General features: G+C 46.5%; 1 protein-coding gene across 29 annotated transcripts in view; it reads left to right on the top strand.

The window, feature by feature from the left end:
- The window catches only part of AFDN (afadin, adherens junction formation factor), a 131,151-nt gene that overhangs the window by 89,580 nt on the left and 20,141 nt on the right, over positions 1-21,430 (top strand). For 27 of the 29 annotated variants that reach the window (XM_074333844.2, XM_074333837.2, XM_088795003.1 and 24 more), the window contains 8 exons: positions 818-921; positions 2,960-3,046; positions 17,209-17,274; positions 17,491-17,564; positions 18,026-18,144; positions 19,818-20,012; positions 20,635-20,726; positions 21,063-21,248. In XM_074333844.2, the coding sequence (XP_074189945.2) occupies positions 818-921; positions 2,960-3,046; positions 17,209-17,274; positions 17,491-17,564; positions 18,026-18,144; positions 19,818-20,012; positions 20,635-20,726; positions 21,063-21,248 (923 nt within the window). Of the gene's footprint in view, positions 1-817; positions 922-2,959; positions 3,047-7,974; positions 8,115-17,208; positions 17,275-17,490; positions 17,565-18,025; positions 18,145-19,817; positions 20,013-20,634; positions 20,727-21,062; positions 21,249-21,430 lie in introns of those variants that run through there. The other 2 variants (XM_088795020.1, XM_088795019.1) reach the window with 1 other exon arrangement.

The following is a 21,430-nucleotide window of genomic DNA, read 5'->3' as shown; positions in this document are numbered from 1 at the left end:
TTAATGGAGACTGGGTGCTCCTGAGAAGCTGTGTGTGGCACACTGGGTGCTTCTGGCAGCTGTTAGCTGCTAATAGTAATGAGGCCACTGGGAGAAACTTAGCAAGACTTGTGCGAGGCTTGTGTGATGTGACCTTTTCAGAAAATTTCTGAGAAACACGAGAAGACCTGACTAAATGAAGAATGCTACATTTTGAAGTGAAAGACTTCATTTTGTAAAGATGTCACCGTCCCTGATGAAAATATCAATGGTATTCTTTAAAACATTGTAAGATGATTCTGAAATTTATTTGTAAGTAATTAGAGTATTACTTGTAAGGAAATTTGGACAGAGTAATGACGAGGGGCCTGTCCTCCAGAATTGCTGTGTGAGTCAAATAATATGCGGGCTGTAAGTCAGGTGGCCGGTGTCTGGGAGTGCAGGCACACATCCAGCAGTGCCACTCGGGTCCCTCCTGCCTGTCCCTTTGTCAGAGAGGGCCTCTCGGGCCACGGGGTAGGTGGAGAGTTAGCAAGGCATTACGCTGTGCATCAGCAGTCACCCACAGATGTGAAAACAGCGGTTCTTGGGAACAAAGGAATGGGGAGACCCAGCTATCTTTTCTACCTGGTGTTGGACCAAAACAAATGTATGATTTTCAATGTCTGCTAATTCAGTTTTCAGAGGGAGTAAAGGTGTATGTAGAGTAAGAATAATAAATACTGTCATGAGATGTCAAGTACTCGAGGCCTTACGCTCTTCCCTTGTTGAAGATTGTAGTGTGTCTGACGTGCTCTGCCTGTCAGTCTCACAGCGACTTGTTTGTTCTTCTCCTCAGGTTTCTGCAGGTTGGTTCCTCACGCACGCTCACCAGGTACCTGGACGATATACTTTGAAGGTGCAGATTATGAAAGTCACCTTCTACATGAGAACACGGATCTGGCAAGTATTGGATGGGTGCTAGGTGGGCCAGAAAAAGAAGTGTGTTCCTTATGACGTGAAAATTTGATGCAAATTCATTCCTCGCTTATAGTGAACGTTCTTGTGATAGGAAAGCTTTAAAATCTCCTCTTAATGCTAATTTTACTAAAAAATCTTAAACCCATGACTTATATAGATACAAGTCTTTATTTTTAGACCATGTCTGTACAGTTTTGTCTACAAACAAATGGTGCTTTTTTAAGTAAAGAATCTTTGTACCTACAGTTACACCAACCTTAACATTAATATGTATCTTTATTGGAAGATGTTTTCTTTTGCTAAAAGTATTGTCTTGATCATTCTACCTTGTCTTAAATATGTATCAAATCATTTACTAATGTTCCATAAATTTCTGAAAGAGTGGTCAATTCCAGTATTTACTAGCTTCATACATTTGAAGGGAAATCCTGTTTTGCTTCATACAGAGCATTTCAAACCAGAAGGCTGCTTTCCCTGCGCCCTAGGAGGCGGTGCCAGCCGAAGAGTGCTCATGCCACACACACGAGCACATCTTTCTTTGAAATGCCAGTCCAGAAGAAATAGGAAATTTTTCTGGTTTGAAGTTTTTTATTTAAATTTTTCTATAATTGCCATTTTCGTCTCTTAAGCCACTTAAGAGTTCAAGGAACAAGCAGATGTCGGCGTGACTATGAAGAGGCTCAGTGCATTACGTGTGGTTGGATGTGGCAGTTCAGTCACCTCTGCCCATAACCCCAGACGGCATGGAATAGAACAGTGTGTCTGGGCCAAGATTGAGAGATTCTGGTCCTGAGAAACAACCACAAGTCTCGTGAAGCTTCAGAGACTTGCTTGTGTGTCCTGAATTCCTCGTCGGTACTCAGTCGTAATGAGTGGATTTCGGTTTAGTAGCATACTTTAGATTTGAATGTGGATCATATCCTTTCCCCCAAATGAATTAGTTGATGATTTCTCTGTGTCCCAAATAGATGACACATGGAACTACTGACACAGTGGTTAGGCCTCTGACACTTACCATTCACCTAACCAGTTCTTACTTGTCAAATCTGAAGTGACAGCAATGTCTGATTGCCACATTTCATAGAAAAACAAATACCTTTTAGATGGAATCACTGGTTCTTTACCTTTCTGGTGTGTTCCCAGATCCCTCAGGAGATTTCAGGTCTTGATTTTAAAATACTCTCTCCCAGAGAGAACTCTGGTTCTGAATTAACAGCCATGTGTTGAATTACCACTCCCTGGCAATGTGCCTTTATACGTAAGTCCCCATCTGTGTGTACTGGCAGCTTTCTTCTTTAATTTCGTTTCCTATTTCATGGGAGGTGTGACCTATATACAGCGTGTCACGTCCACAGATCATTTATCTTGCTCACTCGTTTATGAATCTGTTCAAGAACTGGCTTGGCCTATGGGGATGTAGCTTGTCACGAGGTTTACACCCAGCCGAGCGGGCTTCCCATCGTCACGCGGGCCAGGAGCACAGCTGCCTAAGCCCTGTGGCTGCTTTAGTTCCACTCTGTAGGAAAACATGCCTGCTGGCATTTTCCCAAGAGACAGATGTTAGGTCACCTTTGTCAGAGTTTTTCTTCTGTCCTCCCCATAGATACTCTGAAATACGTTTAAGTTTCTTCTTCAAAAAACACCCAGTAATTTATTCTGAAAGGTAATAAAGTAAAAATTTCATTTTGTCTTTATGTTTGGGTTTTGTAACTGGATAGTCATGGAAGTTTAGTTTTGTTTTATACATTAACTTTTTCAAGTAACATTTCAATAGCATTTATAACTAGATTCATGTTTAAGATTCTTGAGTCAAGAGTCTCAATAGTTCCCTTCCCAGATGCGTACCTGAAGAGTACCGGTGTTGATTGGCTGTTGTACTATTTCCGCTCCCACTCGCCTGCTTTCCCTCCCGTCCACCATAGTGAACCTGACTGACGAGCTGGAGCATGAGCTGTGTGACCGTGTGTCATAGAAGCACCCCCATTTCAGCTGTAAAGTATAACTTTGTTTCATCCTTCAGGCTCAGCCGCTGAGGAAGGAACCTGAAGTAATCACTGTGACCCTGAAAAAGCAAAATGGAATGGGCCTTAGCATCGTCGCAGCAAAGGTAGGACAGAGTCAAGGCGTGAGCGTGCTCAGACTTCGTCCTTTAAACCTGGGCTCAGGGGCTGCGTGTGGGGACGTCGCTGCCTGCAGGTGAAGTGTGTATTCAGCGTTGTTTGGGGCGGGGGGTGATGGTGCAGGAGTGAAGCCCCGGCTTGGGCGCCACTCACTGCGGGCGGACCTCCCTCCAGAAGGTGGAGCCAGCGTGAGCGACCTGGAGAGGGAGCCGCTGGGGTTCGGGGGCTCAGGCTGGAGGAGAAGCACCTTGCCATCAGTGCCTGGGGGAGGCCTGTCCCCACGTCCCAGTGGGCGTCACATACCCTTTTCCCGCACAGTGCACTCACTGGGCACCTTGTCACCGGCAGCTTTCTGGCTCTGACCACCAGGCACTCCGTCCGCTGGGTATGCAGGGGAGTTTCGGAAACCGCCTGCTTTACCTGGGCTGTGTGCTTCCGACAGGGCCGACTGCTGGCCCTCCACTTGCAGAGGGCGCCAGGAAGGACGTGGCATTTCAGCCAGCCTTGGCATCAGAGCCTTGGACAAAAAGGACTAAGGGGATGTTGGGGTAACAGGAAGGACAGAAGTATACGTATGTACAGCGCATGTGTGTTCGGACCACTCAGCCCTGCACCAGAGGCAAAGTTGAGTAAGAAGTGGTGCGTAACTCATTGTAAAGCGTCTGGATTGACAGGTCGAGAGTTTGTAGCTTATGCTGTAGGCAGCACAGAACAGTGAAGGGTCCGGAACTAAAGGGGACATGATGACACTTTAGGAAGCCGTACCTGGGAGTGGTGTGGCATGTAGGGTGATTTACAAGCACCTGGCACTAAAGGTGGGATTCCATTTAGGACCCAGCTGGAAGACACCCTGTCCAGGGCGGTCATCTGGTTCTGAAGCACCATGTCACTGGGGTCACCCCAGGTCGGCTGGATGGTGGGTCCAGAGCCTCAGCCCAGCTCAGTCCAGGATTCCTGCTTCCTCCTCCTGAGAAGGCTCACGCTTGTGGCTGTATTGCCAGACTCTTGTATCTAATGGACTCAGAGCTCACTATTTGCAGGTGTGAATGGGAAGGTGTCAGCTGTGGACTCTTGCTCTTTGCTTAAAAGTGAACCAAATGCCCATTTTCAGGATAAAAAAGACTAGGATGAAAACTACCCCATCACACTCAGGTACACAGGAAAAACTTAACCTCCTGTTTTCCGATGTGTCTGTTAGTTTACATATATGTACATATAATATATATATATATATATATATATATAAAATTTTAAATACTCATCTTACTGGCTGCTACCATTTACCAGTGTCTCCATCTTTTCTAGCTTAGATAAGTAGTCTGTCTTAATACAAAACTACCTGTTTTCTGTAGATTCCAGTCTGATTTAGGTTAAATGTCTTTGACCCTTTTGCTCATGTTCTGATGTCTAAAGGACACATGCCACCTACCGCCTGAGGCCCACTGGGCACTCCCCTGCCCTTTCTCGCTGGCCTTGTCCAGCTGCCAGGTATTTGTGGGCAAATAGGACAAGGAGACAAACTGAAAGTCACAGTCAAGCTGTATTCACTTTCCTGCCACTGCAGGCAAGAGGCAAAAGAAAAGGGCACTGTGCCGTCCCCCGGGTGTGATGGTCAGATGGCCAGCAGCAGGGAGAGCCCTCTGGCCGCCAGGAGGAGCCCTGAACCTTTCTGTGGACCCGGCAGCGGAAGCAGTGAACTAGGCCAAGTGAGAGTGGGGACAGTGCTTCAGCCGGGCCCCCCAGGAGGTCGCTGCATGGAGGCGCCTGGCCAGCACTGCGGGTGTGTGTGCTGTCTGCTTCGCTGCACAGGCTGAGGCCGCGGAGTGCCAGCTGTGCCCCGGGAGGCCTGCCGGGCAGCACCGTGTCACTGCTGTGGTCTGGTCAGGCCCAGGGGAGCTGGACTCCTCAGCCTTCACCAAACCTGTGCTCATTGAACTGCTTCCGCCGGCCTTTGTCCACCCACGTGGCTGCTGGCCACACACCTGTCCGTGCTCGTGTGTGCAGTTCCCAAACGGTCCCCTCTGCCACCGGCTCCTCTCCTGTGCAGCTCCAAGCTACTGCGTGTTCTCCTCGCATCTGCATTCACAGGGAGCGTGGGAGGAAAGGAGTCCTCCGTGTCAGTCGTGGGAAGATAGGTGACTGGATCCTTGCTGTCCCACACGCGGTTTGGGGTGAGCAGTCAGTGGCACCCAGGCCTGGTTCCCACAGTTTAGGAGGACACTGCGGTTCGGGTTACGCTGCCTTCATAAGACTAGATCTTTGTTACATGTACTGAGATGTTTGAAAGTAGCAGCTAATTGCTAAAGGGACATTTATTCCGGAAGAGAATGTTGTGTGAAAGTAGAGTATAATTTCACTTTTGAGTCTTTAAATCTCTAGGGTTTTTTTTGTTTGTTTGTTTCTTACGCTAATACATTTAAGAGATTTGTAGAAAAAAACTAGAAAATAACAGTATTTCTAATTGGCATACAGGATTATAGAATTGGGGCTTCAGGGGGAGTCGTAGCGACACAGGGAGTTAGGCAGATGTAAATCAAAGGATGAACTTTTCTGCGGACCACAGCTGGGTTGGGAAGCGTGAGGATGTGGGTGTCTACACTGGGCCTGCTAATGCGTGCTTTCTGAATTCAGCGCGCTCCTGCCGCCCTCCCCCTGTCGCTCCCATAGCAGTGGCCCTCCACAGGCTGCCCCCAGAACAGGGCCCCCCAGAAAGCAGAGAACCCACAAGAAGGAGCGCCCACTCTGTTTCTCCCGCCTCTCAACACCCAGTGCCGCCGGCCCCCAGCAGAGGTGGAGAGTGGCTCCCTCCTTTCCAGGGTGCAAGACCCGCGTCTCCTTTTCTAAACGAGAGGGTGGCATCCTCTAACGTAATGTGTCAGGGATCTTCCTTCTGTTTTGGCGTCTGGTCTTGCAGATATTTTCTACAGTGACCAATATGTACATTTAAAACTAGAAGAAAAGCAAGAATGTTTGAAGAGACATTGCAGATTCAGTCCACAGGTGGTTAACTCATCAGCTTGTACCTGCATTTAACAGGACTAAGTACCCGTGTGGCTGTCAGGTTTTCTTCTCCCACCGAGAATGTCGACATGCAGCAGCCACTGTTGGTCCCTCGGGGACAAGGCTGCAAGTGGGAATGAGCGAGTGACCTGGGAGGGGTCACTCTGAGGGATCTTTGCTGGTGGCCTGTGCTCTGCTGTGCCGGGCCGGGCAGCACGGCCTCCCTGCCGAGAGGCCTCGAAGCTGCACCTTGAAGGGGAAGCAGGTACGAACCAGGTAAGATGGTGGCTGAGGGGCCGTGGAGAGGCTGCAGCTGTGGTGGGGCGCAGGAAGGGGGTGCCCCTTGAGGTGCACTGAGGGCAGCGGGAGCAGGTCTGTGCTGTTCGTGAGCTGGTCGGTCTCTGCCCCACTGCGTGGTTGTGCAGTCGGAGTGGGAAAGCAGCCACAGGGCAGCTGTGGGCGAAGGGGAGTGGCTGTGTCCCAGTCACACCGACCCACGAACACTGCAGCCGCTGTCAGTTACTTGCTGCCCGGAAGCCCCGATGGAGCTGTGAGGGAGGTCGGCAGCGTGCATGGGCTCCGATGGGGCCCCCTGTGCTCGAGTGCTGCCCTGCATGGGGTTCCGGCAGGGCTGGAGGGGCTCAGGGGCACGCTCAGGGCGCCCAGTGGGGTAGTTAGAGAGAAGCTGGTCCTGCTTTCCAAATGGTGACAGGCTCCGTGGGGCAGTGGAAGTGGCGTGCAGTCAAGTCAGCAGCTGGAGGTCGCTTTGTTGTGGGGTAACGTGACGCTGACCAGCAGACACCCCGTCTTGTGCTCTGCTGCAGGGCTCCCGTTTCTGGTCATTGTAGGCACTGGTGCACCTTTGTTGAGCAACAGCTTCCAGGTTGCTTGATGAACTGGCTATAGTGGGTGAAAGAGAAATAGCCACACGCAGCCAGATGCTGTGTGCGCAGCTGGGCATACCCAGTGCTCACTGGAGTAGGACGGGGGGTGCAGGGGACAATGGCAGTGTGACAGGCAGCGTCCGGCTTGAGCACGACGGATACGTGTGCGATCCGCTGCCTGTCTCGCTAGGTAGGCGAGTGTGGGACTCCGGCTGGGAGCCGCAGATGCGATGTGGGGTCGCAGAGAGCTGCTCTGGAGGACAGAACTCAGAGCCTGCGGTCTGCTGGCTGCAGGTCTGCTGCTCACGTGGCTGAGACGGGGGTCACTTGCCTCTTGATGTGGGGTGCCTGAGCTCCTGCCCTCGGGACCTCAGAGCGGAGCAGGCCACTTCACATCTCCAGGCCGGCGGTACGGCCAGGGCAATGTGCTGACCTCAGTGTCAGGTGAGGGAGCCCCGGGAAGCGTCCTCAGCCTGGGAGTCGGTGATCGCGTCTGTCACTTGTTCTGGTTAATGTCACCGCGTATTGTGTTCTTTCCTGCAACAGCCAATCAGCCTCTGTAGCTGAGTTGTGCCCCAGTAACCTTAGTGTCTGTGTGTTTTGTTTTTTCTAGAAGCTCTGGTGGTCTTTGTATCTGGCCCAGTCTGTGTTTTTGGCTAATTAGTGAGTGGCTTAGCCGCCGCGAGCCTGGACACTGGCCGTTGAGTCCTCTGCCGCCCCTGCACACTGCGGTTCCGTCCTGGGAAAGCCAGAGGGCTCGGGGCAGTGTGGGTGTGCTGTTCCCTCCCCCAAACATTGCTTTAGGGGTTCAGTGTGCCACTTCTTACTTATCTGTGGGCCAACGCGACGCTTCCTGTTTAATTTGGAGTTTTAAAATACAAACAGTTCCCTCCTCATTTTTCTAGCTCTTTCTAAAGTTGAATAAAGTACCAAGTGAACAGAAATCAGAGCTGACTGGTTACGTAAGAGTCTGAATGTTGCATGCTTCTCATTCGTGCTGATAAGGCCACAAGTGTCACTGCTTCCCGCTTGGAACTGTGGCCCAAGTTTTGCAAGGCCAGCGTGTTGGTTGCTGTTGCAGCTGAGAGAAGTAGACAGTTGTGTTTCCAGGTTGAGAAGCTGTTGTAGGGACCCAATGTGGTTCTCCGTTGTGGGGAGAGCAGAGCCCGTGGTGAGTTTCCTGAGGGGCTGTTGGGATGCGGGTGTGCTCATGCTGACTGATCTTTAAAGAATGTTTTTCTCCCACCGGAGCTTGTTGAAACCTGTCACTAATTAGCTTACTCGTGAAGCAACCTTTTAATGTTGCTTGTAATTACACACCCAGATGTTAGTTGCTTTTTGTTTTAATGCTGCCAGTTCTTAAGGTTCGTAAAAATACAAGTCTCCTACATACTTTTTGTACAAGAAAAAAACATACATTTAATCTGGCTAGTTATAATATGGTGAAAATTGCTTCAAGTAATTGTAACTGCAGCTATATAATTTACTGACGACATGTACAAGAAAATCCATGATGTAATTTTGTTTTGGCTACATTAGGTGGTTTTTACTGTAGGTTTTCTCTAAAACTCATTTTTTCTAAAACCCATTTTCTAAATGTAAACATCAAACAACTTTTAGAAGTACTTAACTGTTTTACTATTTTATTTATAAATGAACAGCTAATTCAGTAGTATCTTAAAGATAGTTTTAGTTTGTGCTTTTAGACTATATATTGATTTTAAGTTTTTTAAATCTTGTTAGCTTAAACACAAAATAAGATTCCTGCGCCTTAAAAAGGAGAGGCTGACACAGTGTTTATTAACACACCGCCTCTCACTGTTGGAGGAATGTTCCTTACATGACTGTCATTTAGTGCCTTGAATCTGAGACCTTCACTCGTGTCTGTTCTTGAGTGTCCTGACTGTGACCGTGTGGGAAAGACCTAGTTAAAGAAATGAGGTCGGAAAATTCTTGGTTCCTTTTTAAAATCAGTTCCAAAGTGCGCCGTGTTTCTGCCTTGGAAATGCCAGAAATAGCTTTCCGTATGGAGTTGTAAAACTAGTGCCTGCCACGCGCGGCCGTTGCTTATGAATTTGAAAGCAGTATTTTATGTTTTAGTTCTAAAAGCAAAATAGCATATTATATAAAAGAATACTTTTTTACCTGTTTTATAATAACGGCCTAAGTTCTAATTTCTAGATTGAGTTCAATTACAATATTAAAACCACATGACAGGAACATTTAAGTGTTACTGCTCTAAAGCAGAGCGGTTGTTTCACACGGTGGGATCCTCAGGAAGCCTTGGTATTTGTAGGGTCCGTCGGCTCAGGGCTCAGCGCCAGGCACGTACAGGGCACACTGCTGTGCGCTGGGTGCACAGGTGCCCGGGGCCAGCCTTGGGCTCTTGCTCCTTCGAGTCACAGGTCCCTTTGAGAAGCTCAGGAAAGCTCTGCACCTTTGGCCAGATGAACCCCACCCACACAGCACGTTTGCCTCCTCTGCCGTCCGTGGGACCCAACCGAAGACTCTCCTTTCTGGTTCATTTTCCTTCACTTTGTTGTGGAGGAGGGAAAGCTGAAGCTGTGATGCCTCTGGTTTCGCATTTTATGCAAAGAGGAAACACCCACAGAGCGGGGCCTAGAGCCCAGCTCACAGAGAGAGATCAGGCTGGGACTTGTCCACAGCGCTGCCCCGTCGTGCACGGGCCTGTCCTTCCACACCGCCGAGGGCAGGGTGTGGGTCCAGAAGGAGTTTTCAAACCGAAAACCGATCGTTTCAGAATGAAGGCGTCCCTACCCAAAAGAGGGAGCTTTTCAGTGGTTGGTAAACTCTGGTCTGAATTTTGCTGGTTAATGGGTCAGAACTGCTTGTCTGACTAGATGTGCCATGTCAAGCCCTGAGAAAGGAGCAGTGGGCAGAGCATGGGGCTGGGCGCCTGACGAGTTGTCCGTATTCCTGGGCGCTGAGGTCATCCCAGCCCTCTGATTGTTGGAAACCCAGCCAGTCCAGACTGGGCTTCCCGGCCTGAGAACAATAGCCATGAATTCATGCTGCTTTGGCTGGCATATCTTTTTTCCTCCTGCTGCCTTTTTTTTTTTGGATTGTATTTTAATGATGTTTTTATGTTGTTAATCATCTACTCCCACACTCACTCAGTTTGCCACTGGCATGTTGGAAGCATAGGTTCCTTCTGATTGAGGCTCCTGATTGTGTCTGGCTGTGCAGCAGGGAGGTGAGCGTACCTGTCCTTTGAAGCCTTCCCAGAAGGTGCGTTGGAAGAATTAGAGGAAACGAGGCATTTGGGCAGCCTTTTCCTTGTAGCATTTTTCATCCGATACGTGAAGCAACTGATAGGTACGTGTCTCTTTCTCGGTTCTAGGGAAAGTGGGATGAATGTCCAGCAGCTGCGTTGGACCTGTGCCTTCTGGCATTCTGTTGGGGAACTTCTGTGTTAACCGACTGCCGTTCTCTTGGTACCTTTCTTACAAGGAAATTCAAGACCCAGCTTTGCTCCTTCACCCTCTTCTCGCTCTGCCCTTGATCTCTCACCTCCTCCGTCCCACCTCCTTCGCAAGTTCTCTTCTCAAACCCTCTTCCTTTACTGTCATAGGAAAGCAAAGCAGTTTCAAGGTGCATTTCACAGTTGATATCACACACGTAGCGATCTGTTACTTCGTTGTAGTTGCTTGTTTTGAGGACTGAGGACCTAGAGCTCTGCCTTCTTTGCACTACCTGGCTGATGTACTCGTGCGTCTGGTCATTGTTCTCTAATTGTCTGCGACGAGGCGGAAGGGCATAAAAGGCAAACCATGCAGTTTGGGTGCTTTGCTGCCGTGGTCCTCTCATGCTTAAGTCTCATTACGTTTCAGAGATGTAGGTAGCGAAATCCATCATTCCTAATGCCTTTGGAACACATATGCTTTCCAGAAGATCCTTTTTAAAAAGGAATTTGATTGGTTAAATGAAGAATGGCAAATTCTGAATGGTTATGCTTATTCTTTTAATTTTGCAACTCACAAATACACTAAAAATACAATAATAAGTTTTTCAAATACCGGTTGAGGTACCTTTAGTCAGGTAATTCTTAAAATTATTTAGAATTTAGAATGTATTTTATACATTCATTTACTATATTGTGTTCTCTATTTTAATAGTTGTGGGTACTCTTCCTGTGTTTGGCAATCAGGGTGTATAATGTTGGCATATACTATACTAAGATCCTGTTTTTACCCAGTTATCTGCCCTGTTTATTACTACTAGCATCTGTGGTTACTATAACGTCCGTACTGTGAAGACCCTATAGTTTTACAGAGTACTGTCCAATGGAAACACAATGTGTGGGCCACATAGGTAATTCTAAATTATCTGTTAGCTACCTTAAGAAAAAGTTGAAACAGTGAGGTCAGTTTTAATTGTTTTATTTTACACATTATATCCAAAATGTTAGGATTTCAGTAAGTAGTCCGTATAATTTGTTAACAAGATCTTTTAGATTCTTTTTCCGTACTAAGTCTTTAGAATCTGAGCGTGTCTCATACCTGCTACCCGTTTCCATTGGGACCGGCCACACTGCAGAGGTGTGGCAGCCGCATGGGGCCTAGTGGCTGTCGAATCGGACAGCACACTGGTACAGCTTCACCAACATCTGGAAATTATATTCTGTAATTGGCTTTTGGTCAGTGCTCACATAGCTCATGTTTATATTCTTTGAGTGACAGATGGATACATTGACATGTAGCAGCAAAAAGTTATAACTCTGGACCCCATTTTCCTTATGGTAATTCTAGAATTACCATAAAATTAACTGTGTGTCAGCCTCTGTGTATATATATATGTGTGTGTATATAAATAAAACAGGAACTAAAGGAATTATTTTAATTTTCTTTCAGTTCAGTCTAGATTAGTTTGTGTGTTATTGCTTAGAAATAAGACACAAGTGGTTTAATATTTCTGAACTTATAAATTTTATTTCATACACTTTTTTTATCATAGTCTGTAACATTTGTATTTTTATTCACACGAAGTTGGGCAGGTAGCAGGAAGCTCCGTAATGCTAAGGAATTAACAATGGCCAGTCGGATGGTAGTCTGCCCGGCCCGTTCCCAGCGTGGAGGGCAGAGATGAAGAGAGCGTTCTTGTCTTTGCTCACCCAGCCAGGTGGGCGTTCAGCCCAAGGCTGCTGTGGCCAGATGGAGACACGGCATCGCCTTTGAGTTGGTTAGAGGTTGTGGAGTTTGGGTTGAAAGTAACTACCCATATTGATTTGAGAGGCGCACACACACAGTAGTTAGAAGTTCCTCCTGGTTCTTTCATCTCCAGGTATTCATCTGTAACTTTGTTTTCCTAAAATAATTACCACTGTGACTATAATTTCTTTGTACAAGTCATATTTACAAATTTTTATGGCCAGTTCTTAACTGAGCTGCACATGAAGTATAGACAGGATTCGAATAAGCAGAGGTGGGGGAACCAGAGTGTAGGAGGGAAGGGCATTGCTATAGAGGCAGCCATTCTGCAGGAAGGACGTGTGTCCACAGGAAGGAAAATGGCCGTGGGCTGCCAGCATCTTCCCAGAAACGGAGCAGAGCAGTCTATGAAGGAGAGAACGGTTCTTGGGGACGTGGTACAGGCCGAGACCACATTTGGAAGACTCAGGGCCAACCAAAGTTTGGGTGCCTCTCAGAATATTCTAGATCCAGATTCTTTACTTTGCATCACCCACCTCCACCAAGAGTGTTTTTTTAAATACCATATTTCATGATGCCTTGTTGATGACTTTTGATTAATTTTTATGACGAGCCTTAAATAGACCTTTTAGACACTAATGGGTCTTCTGAATTGAGGTTTCTAATAGCATGAACTCATATTTCCTCTGATGAAGACCTCCCTTTGTGACAAGCAGATATGCTGCTTACAACCTGAATTCACTAGGGATTAAAAGAAGGGATTGTAACGTAGAATTTAGATAAATAAATCCCCATCACGTGAGCAAATATCTATTCAATACTATGCCTTTCTAATCATCCATCACCTGACAGGAATGGACTGGAGTGTCCCTCTCCTAAAACAACAACACGTTCGGTCCCATCGTCAAAAATGCTTAGGGTTTCTAATTTTTCAAACTAGTAGCCTTACAATGTCATCAGTGTTGTGTTACCAGCTCATATGTAATGGATAGAGCAGCTGCTTCCTAACCTGCTAAGGAATTCCTTAACATTCCGGACTTCCTCACCGTAGGTTTCTAAAATAGGAACTTGACCACATTGTAGCAGCTTTACGAGGCTGAGGCTGGGTGAGGGGGCTGCTCTGGGATGGGAGGCAGTTGGGGGGAGGCGCCTCTGTCCAAGTAGCTGGAATCCAGGACAGAGGACCCGACCATTCAGGGGAACCAGGACAATCCCATGGGAACTTCAGTGAGGAAGAGATTACATCTTGTCTGACGTTGGGAAGGTGAGGGGGTTAGCAGGTTCTGGCAGGTGAGCCTGGGAACCGGATGATAAAAGGAGTTGGGCAAACATTGCATCAGAAAGCCATACAGAGAGAACAGCATAAACAAATGCAAGAACATGGGAACAGGACAGAGTGGGCGCCATGACGCGGGACGTGGATCGAGCAAAGTGTTGTGAGAGGCTTAAACCTGAACTTGGTGCAGGGAGCCGACGGATGTGCAGGGGGCTGCTGCCTTTCTAGACAGCAGGCAGCTGGAAGCCGTGGGCCGGGCACTGGGTTGGTTGGGGTGGGGGGCGCTTCCTCAGGCCGGGGGACCGAGGGAGCTGGCCGAGCCGGCCCAAGGAGGGTGTCCATTTGGGGCCAGAAATTTTCGAAATTGATAATGTCAACTTCTGCTGTTTAAAGTCGTGGTGGTAGTGATGCTGTCAAATACCTATATTACGAGATGGGTTTACGTAAACAGTCTACGTAGGCATATTCCATTTGACATGGCGTGTGGTACAAGTACAGTAACTCACCTGTGTACAAGTGGTGTAGGACGTCAGGTTATTCCAACACCTGCAGTTCTCCTGGCGTCTCCTGACTTGAAGCTTATGTATTAGGCTGTGGGTGCTTGTGGGCTCATAGGGTGCAGTCGTTCTCCTCAGGTAGATGAGCCCTGGTTGAAAACACCAAGTAATAATCCAGTGAAGCCGGTTTGTGGTGGCTGTGGGACAGAGACATCTGCCTAGAGTGAAAACAGCAACAAAAGTGACTGACGTGCACCACAGAGTGTGTGTGCAGGGTCTTGGTTTATTGGGGAGAAGCAAAAGAGACTTTTTCTCATTTTCTTATATCACTCGATTGTGTGATTTTAAAGTCCTGTTGTTACAGTTAGTCTAAATAAATGAGATTTTTTTTTCTTTATTAATAGTAATGTTATAAAACATACTAGAAATGGGGAAGGAGAGCTTGATTTATTGTTTTAAAGTGTATGTTTGGTGTTTTATTGTTTATGTCAGTGTCACTAAATGCACTATTACTAGTATTATTACTAGACGTTTTTCTTGTCGAAGATGGTTAGTAATTGATTCTCTTATTAGAAGGACGATTTTTATTGTCTAATTTACAAGGACAGTATTACATTAACAAAACCTAATGCTGAGTGAAAATGTAGGTAAGTGCTCATTCACACTAAAATCTGGTGCAGTCACACCCCCCCCCTTATTCACAGGGGTGACATAACAAGACCCCCAGCGGATGCCTGAAACCGCAGACAGTACCGAACCCTGTGCACACTGTGTTTTCCTGTACATCCCCCCATGGTAAAGTTTGTAAGTTAGACACCGTGAGAAATGAACAACAATGACTAATAAAATACAACAGTGCACTCAGGGTAAGTTATGTGAATGTGGTCTCTCTCTTACAACCTACCTGACAGCAGCAGCGGCTAAGCGACTCACGGGCGGGGAGCACGTACAGTACGGGGACGTGCACGATGGGATGAGTTACATCCCAGGTGAGACGGAGCGCGACTGCGCAAGATTTCATTGCTTGCGCCACTCAGAGCCGCACAGTTTAAAACTTTTAACACGTGTATTTCTGGAATTTTCCACTTAATATTTCAGATCTAGATTGACCATGGGGAACTGAAACCGCTGGGAGCAAGGGGGGTACTGTATTCTGAAACTCAGTGAGCATTGCTTTTATATCAGACAGAGAGCAGAAGGACAGTAACTGTACTTTAGAACCTTTAGTAGAAATCTGACGGGACTAGCTACAAGTGTCATGTAGCATTGGCAGAAAAAGAGGAAGAGGCATTCTAAGTGCCCCAGTCAGAATTATTATTTGACACCTATGAAGAAAACTGCTGTAGAATATAAGCTCCACGAGGGCGGGAGTGTTTGGTCTGTCTTGTTCATTGATGGATGCACAGAGCTTAAGACAGCATAGACACTTAGGGAGTATTTGCAGAATGAGTGAAATCGTCATTTAAAGAGCTGAGTTGTTGGATTAAGCGGTTATCATAGATTGTGTAAATATGTTTTTAAAAAATCATCGAATTAGATTGTGTGTGCAGGAATCCCCATTCTAACAGATGGGAGCAGTGGGGCTTGTATCAGAAGTAATTTCCCATAGTGTGTGTCAGGTCCCGAGGTTCAAGGAAACCCAGAATTGGTCTGAGTGAAGTCAGGTACAGAGGTGTGTTTATTGCTCTTTCGTTAAATGATGTGCTAAAATTCAGAAAGTTGCCATTTATTAAGTGCCTACTATATATTTTTTTATTGTGGAATTTCAAAAATACAAAAAAGTACAAACTTTGCCAACTGTCCCAATAATGTTTTTGTTTGTTTGTTTTTTGTTTTTGTTTTTAATGTTATGGCGAAAGGATCCCAGGTTACACTTGGCTGTGGGTTGTGTTGGACATGCTGGGTGGTTTCTAAGGGGCATCTGGTCGGCGTTGGGGTCTTGGCCTGGGCAGGAGTTCGCCCACAGGTGACATGTGGCTGTGGGTGTATAGACAGCCACAGAAGGACACTGGTGAGCACGTCAGAACACCTTGGCAGAGGGTCAGGAGCTGGATTGGGGCAACTAGAGAACTTCTAGAAACTCAACCCCAGATCGTGTAACCCCAGGAAGTCTGAAACACGCTGCCTGCCTCCCTGTCAGCTGTTTTGTTAGACTGAGACATTTTATACTGGTTTCTGAATGAGGCATGTAATACACGCCTTCAGGCTCACAAAACAGTGACACGCTGGGTTTTCCCAAAGGGCAGAGCGGGGAGGTCTCAGCTGTGCTGGCCCGTCACACTGTTCTCTGTAAACCTGTGCTGTTAGTTACAGGGAAAAGGAAGGCTTATAAGTGGAAATGGTGTAGTTCGAGTGCTGTAGAACGTTTGTTGCAGTTAAGTCATTTGTTGAAGTCATTGTCTTTATAACTTTGTCTGACACAGTCTTATATTTTTGCTTTTATGACACAGTATTTCACAGCTGGTGAAGTACTTGTGACATAAGAGAGAGATACTCATTTGGAGAGTGTTGGCAGTAAATAATCCACGTGAGATTTCATGCGGATGATGCGCCAGTAAATTATCCGAAACTTTGGCTTTTACGTTCTAGTTGTAATGTCCGAGTAAGCGTTGGTCCTTCTGTAAAACGGTTGTATGTGTGACTTACCTCTGTCTCCCTGAAGCTCCGTGTCCTTCCATGAGGTGACATGTAGGAAGCTGGTGCCATTCTGTGTGGCTTCAGTGTTTATTTAGGGTTACAACTCGTGCCCCTCCACCTGAACCCAAGCAGAGTCCTTTCTGCCCGACCTGCTCTGGCCACATGAGTGTCTCTTGTTGGCCACAAGAAGTGTCTTTCTGTATAAATTGTGAACTACAGGTGTGAACAGAACAAGGAGATACAGGTAAATGTGGAACGCGGAAGTCCTGTAGCCAGTTGCCTTTGTGTGAAAGTGTTGAACAGTATATATCATGAGGGTATTTTTTAGTTCACTGACCCTGTGAATGTTCAGGACTGACCTTAAATTACCTTTGGGACTCAGTCAGGGTTAGTCTTCTGATCAGCTGATTTGTTAATAATTGACTGATTTCTCAGGAGTCATTTTTCTTAATTTGGAAATGCAAAATGGGTGTGTTTCCTGTTAGTTTCTTTATATTTACCACGTAGACTGTTAATTCTATTAATACAGTTTTTATATTTCTAATTTTCTTGTAAAAACAAGAACCAGGACTTCTGTTACCGTTATCTATGTACATGTTTTATTTTTTTAGTTTTGTTTTACTTCTGTGAGGATTGTATTCCTTACTGTACCTTCACTGCAGTGTTTCTTATTTTGTTTTTGCTTAGGGTGCTGGTCAAGATAAACTTGGAATCTATGTCAAGTCTGTTGTGAAAGGAGGTGCTGCAGATGTGGTTAGTATCGTTTTTTGAAGAGGTCAATTCTCGGTGTATCTTCTATTTAAAAAATAACATGAGACATCCACTGGCACTTTCCGGTACAAAACAAGACACACTGTTGGCTACAAACAAACAAACGCGAAGGGTACTGACTGTTGCCTTTCCTCCTCCCTTCCTCCTTTTGCTGTCCCACCCCGGACACATGCCTCTGCCTCTTGGTGCTGGGCCCAGGACGGCCGCCTCGCTGCCGGTGACCAGCTCCTCAGTGTGGATGGACGAAGTCTTGTAGGACTCTCTCAAGAAAGGTATCATTCATTTCTTTGTTTTAAGCGTGATTTTAGCATGTTTAGGGATCGCTCACCTTACAGTTTGCAATTGGAAGACGAAAAATAATGCCAAAAACCTATGCCCTTACTCTTTACCTTTTTTAAGTGTAAAACTCTTAATGTGCATGACGTTTCATTTGTTAGCAAAATATAAATACGTGTTTTAGTCTGGAGCAGTTTCTTTGAAGTTTTAAAACAAATTCTGAACACCTCCTGAAATTTCTGTCCTCTTCTTGTTCTGAATGTGATCATAGGAGATGTGTGCGTCGTTAATTAGGAAAGCAATAGGCAGTAGGGAGTCTGGCTGAAGGGCAGAACCATTGCTCAGAGCAGCAGAGGAGGCTGTAGGCTGCGCTGCCCATTGCCTGGTCGCAGGCACCCGTGGGGACAGAGCAGCACTGTGTTTCATTTCCTGTATGTTTGTGCCACTCTCTTCCTAGGGCCGCAGAGCTCATGACAAGAACAAGTTCCGTGGTGACACTGGAGGTAGCGAAACAAGGAGCCATCTATCACGGTCTCGCCACCCTGCTCAGTCAGCCATCCCCAGTGATGCAAAGACGTAAGGCCTAGCTGTGGAAGACCGGATGTGTCTTCCATTGCTGCTCCAGTGACAGCAGACTTAACCATCACTTCCTGTGTGCCAGGCAGGGACCTCCTCTAATATTGGCAAAGCTCTGTGGAGCAGGGCCTGTTGTATGTAGTAGCCCAGCTTTCCAGGCAGGGAAACTGAGGATGAAATGACTGGCTCATAACTGCCTGGAGACAGGATTCAGCTGTGGGCCAGCTGACTTCACGCCGCAGTGGTGATACGTCAGGTTGTGTGGCTCTTAAGAGCCACTTGGCCTCACCTCCACAGGCCTGGCTGTCTGTGGCAGAGCGTCCGTGTGCCCGGCGCAGGGCGGCACTCAGGCAGCAGTAGCAGATGAATGAATTTTCAGTTTTCAGAGGCAAACACAGGATGTCAAGTCTTCCGAGAACAGGCAGAATTCTCTAGTGAAGGGAGGTTTAGGAATATGAACAGTTATTTCAGTCCTGCATGTGCTAAATGAAATAGGACACACGATTATCTTGTTATCTTTCATTTTAAATAAAAAGCTCACTTATTTGAATGCATTAACTTGTTGATGGGAATGGTGGTTTTGTAGCTACATGAAAAACCTCAGAACAAAATCAATATAAATGTAGGGCTATTGAAAGCAACGAGTTCAGACACCACAAGGGGAAGCATTAGGAGTCCCATTATCTTTAAATCACTCACTGCATACTTTCCATCTCAGTCCTCACAGTCCGCTTGCTAACTGTGTGTGGCCGCGGGGTCCGGCCCTGACAGCTCTCGGCTCCATAGATCAGCATTCTGGGAACTTCAGAGCCCAGAGCCCAAAAGCTAGACCTACTAGTAACAAAACAGCCACGGAAAAGGTACCCAGCAACTTGGACCAACTGTTTATTGAAACGAAAAAGTACCTTAAAAAAATGATGTGCTGTTTACCACATACCTTGACTCAGCATGTTTTTATCTTTTCATAACATAATACTAATATATTGATTGTCTTAATTTCTTAGTTTACAGTTACTTAAAAGAACCAAGGTAGACAGAGTTAGAAACCAAAGAGGGAAACTTAAAAGGAGATAATAAATCGGGGTCACCAAGCAAGAAGCTAAGAAAACTAAAATATAAAAGATTGTGTAAGTCACATCAAATGAAGCCTATTCATGACGATGACAATCCTGAGTAATTAAAAGAATTAATATATTTAAGTGAGGGGAGTGTGTGTGTTTTTAAGTTTGAAAAAAGTTACTCTGAAACAGGTTTTGTTACTTTAGATTTGTTACTTAAAACAGGTAACTTTATGAGAAAATAAGCTTTGCAAGAGTACCTTTTTCCCTTAATGCCAGTTAAATGTTACTTTATTTGAAAACTTTTCAAAGAGTCTCTGGAAAGATTTTACCCTTGCATAAAAATCATCTCATTTCCTCTGCTAAAAACAAATTTTACTTACGGAGTTTTAAATACCGGGTGTGTGCCAAAAAAATGTATACACATGACGTATTCATCTTTTGTTACTGGTACATAGTGAGTATTACAATTTTAATAGTTTTTTCCTTTCTTAAAATGTGTCTACATTTTTTTGGCACCCTTCGTATCTGTCGATTCATCTCTTAAAACTAAACAGGGCATTTAAAATAAAACCTTGAATAGATGAAGACATCTTGAACGTACTTTGGTTTCAGTTTCAGATCGCCGCGGCTCAGGTAAACCCCGACCAAAGAGTGAAGGTTTCGAGCTCTATAACAATTCAGCTCAGAATGGATCACCTGAGAGCCCTCAGCTGCCGTGGGCAGAATATAGTGAACCAAAGAAACTACCCGGTGATGACAGACTAATGAAGAATAGAGCCGATCACCGCTCCAGCCCCAACGTAGCAAGTAAGAGAACGAATGGCCCCTCCTCCTGTTGCCTTGAGGTCTCCTCCAAGTACACGCGTGGTCACAGTGAGAGTGAGGAGGGACGCTCTGGCGTGTTAAGTTATTAAAATGGACGTACAGCCTGCCTGTATTGGCTGACTGGGCTCTGTTTCTCATGAGGGATGGCAAGACAAGTGTTCTCTTAACAGGAAATAAAATCTTAAGTTGGAAAACCTTTGCTCAGTTGCTGCTCTAGGCAGGTACATTGATAATGTCACTGGCAGGGGCTGCAGCCTACCAGCAGGAGCTCAGACAGTTCTTAGACTTGCAAAGGATCCTTAACAAGGAAAGGAAGCAGTTGAAGAATGTGCAACTCATACGAGGTTTGCAGAGCATGAAAGATGTATTCTGTGGCCCTTGCCAAGACCGCTTGGCTGTCCCTGGTCTGTAGGTGAGACCTCGTGGCTCTGGGCCCCGGTTATCAGCGGATGGACGGCAGGACGAGCCTGAATCCCTCATGTGCCAGGCACCTCGCTGGCAGAATGGCTATGTGTGGCACACGGTGACTGCCCTTAAAGAACGCTTGTTGGGTCCTGTTTTGTTTATGTCATGTTACATTTCTTTCCCTGACTCTTTCCAACAGATCAGCCTCCCAGTCCTGGAGGGAAAAGTGCACCGGCCCCTGGAGCAGCAGCCAGGATAACATCCGTCTCTACCGGGAACCTGTGCACGGAGGTCTGAGCCACACGCCCCCCAGCTTCCATCACTGTCACTTAGCGTCCCTTCGAAGGCCAATGGTCCAGTACAGCTTTCACTCCACAGATAGCATGTCTATAGTTCGTGATTATTTAATTTGGTTATTTTCAGTATCCTAGGTAAATTAGCTTTAAATTAGTACATCTGGGTAAAGCAGTTTTTCGTTGTGTGTGTGTGTGTGTGTGTGTGTGTGTGTGTGTATACATACTACATTTTCATGACACACATACTCTAATTTAAAAGAGACCATTGGAAACGAATTTGGCCTGTCACACAAATTGCAAAAGCTCACTCGGCTCCCACTTACTTTCCCAGGAGCAGCTGCCTCCCCCTCGACCCGAGGCCTACCCCATCCCCACTCAGACGTACGCCAGAGAGTACTTCACCTTCCCCGCATCCAAGGCCCAGGACCGGGCGGCTCCTCCTCAGAACCAGTGGCCAAACTATGAGGAGAGGCCACACGTGCACCTGGACAGCAGCCACCCCAGCATCGCGGCTCAGGTCAGAGGGGCTCCATGACGTTCTCAGCGGCAGCCAGAGCAGTTGGCAGGGTGCGAGCTGAGTGCGGTTCCCTGGAGAACAGACTGCTGAGGTCGTTTCTCTTCCATGGTTTTGTGGTGAACTGAGGCAAAGGGATGCATGGGATCAGATACTAAATAGAAAAGAGATTCTTTGTTCTCTGA

This window comes from Rhinolophus sinicus, chromosome 2, assembly GCF_057876585.1.
Source record: "Rhinolophus sinicus isolate RSI-liver-muscle chromosome 2, RSI-T2T, whole genome shotgun sequence".
In the NCBI taxonomy this organism is placed as follows: domain Eukaryota; kingdom Metazoa; phylum Chordata; class Mammalia; order Chiroptera; family Rhinolophidae; genus Rhinolophus; species Rhinolophus sinicus.
Note: the sequence above shows the minus strand (reverse complement) of the source record. Positions and strands in the feature narration are given on the sequence as shown.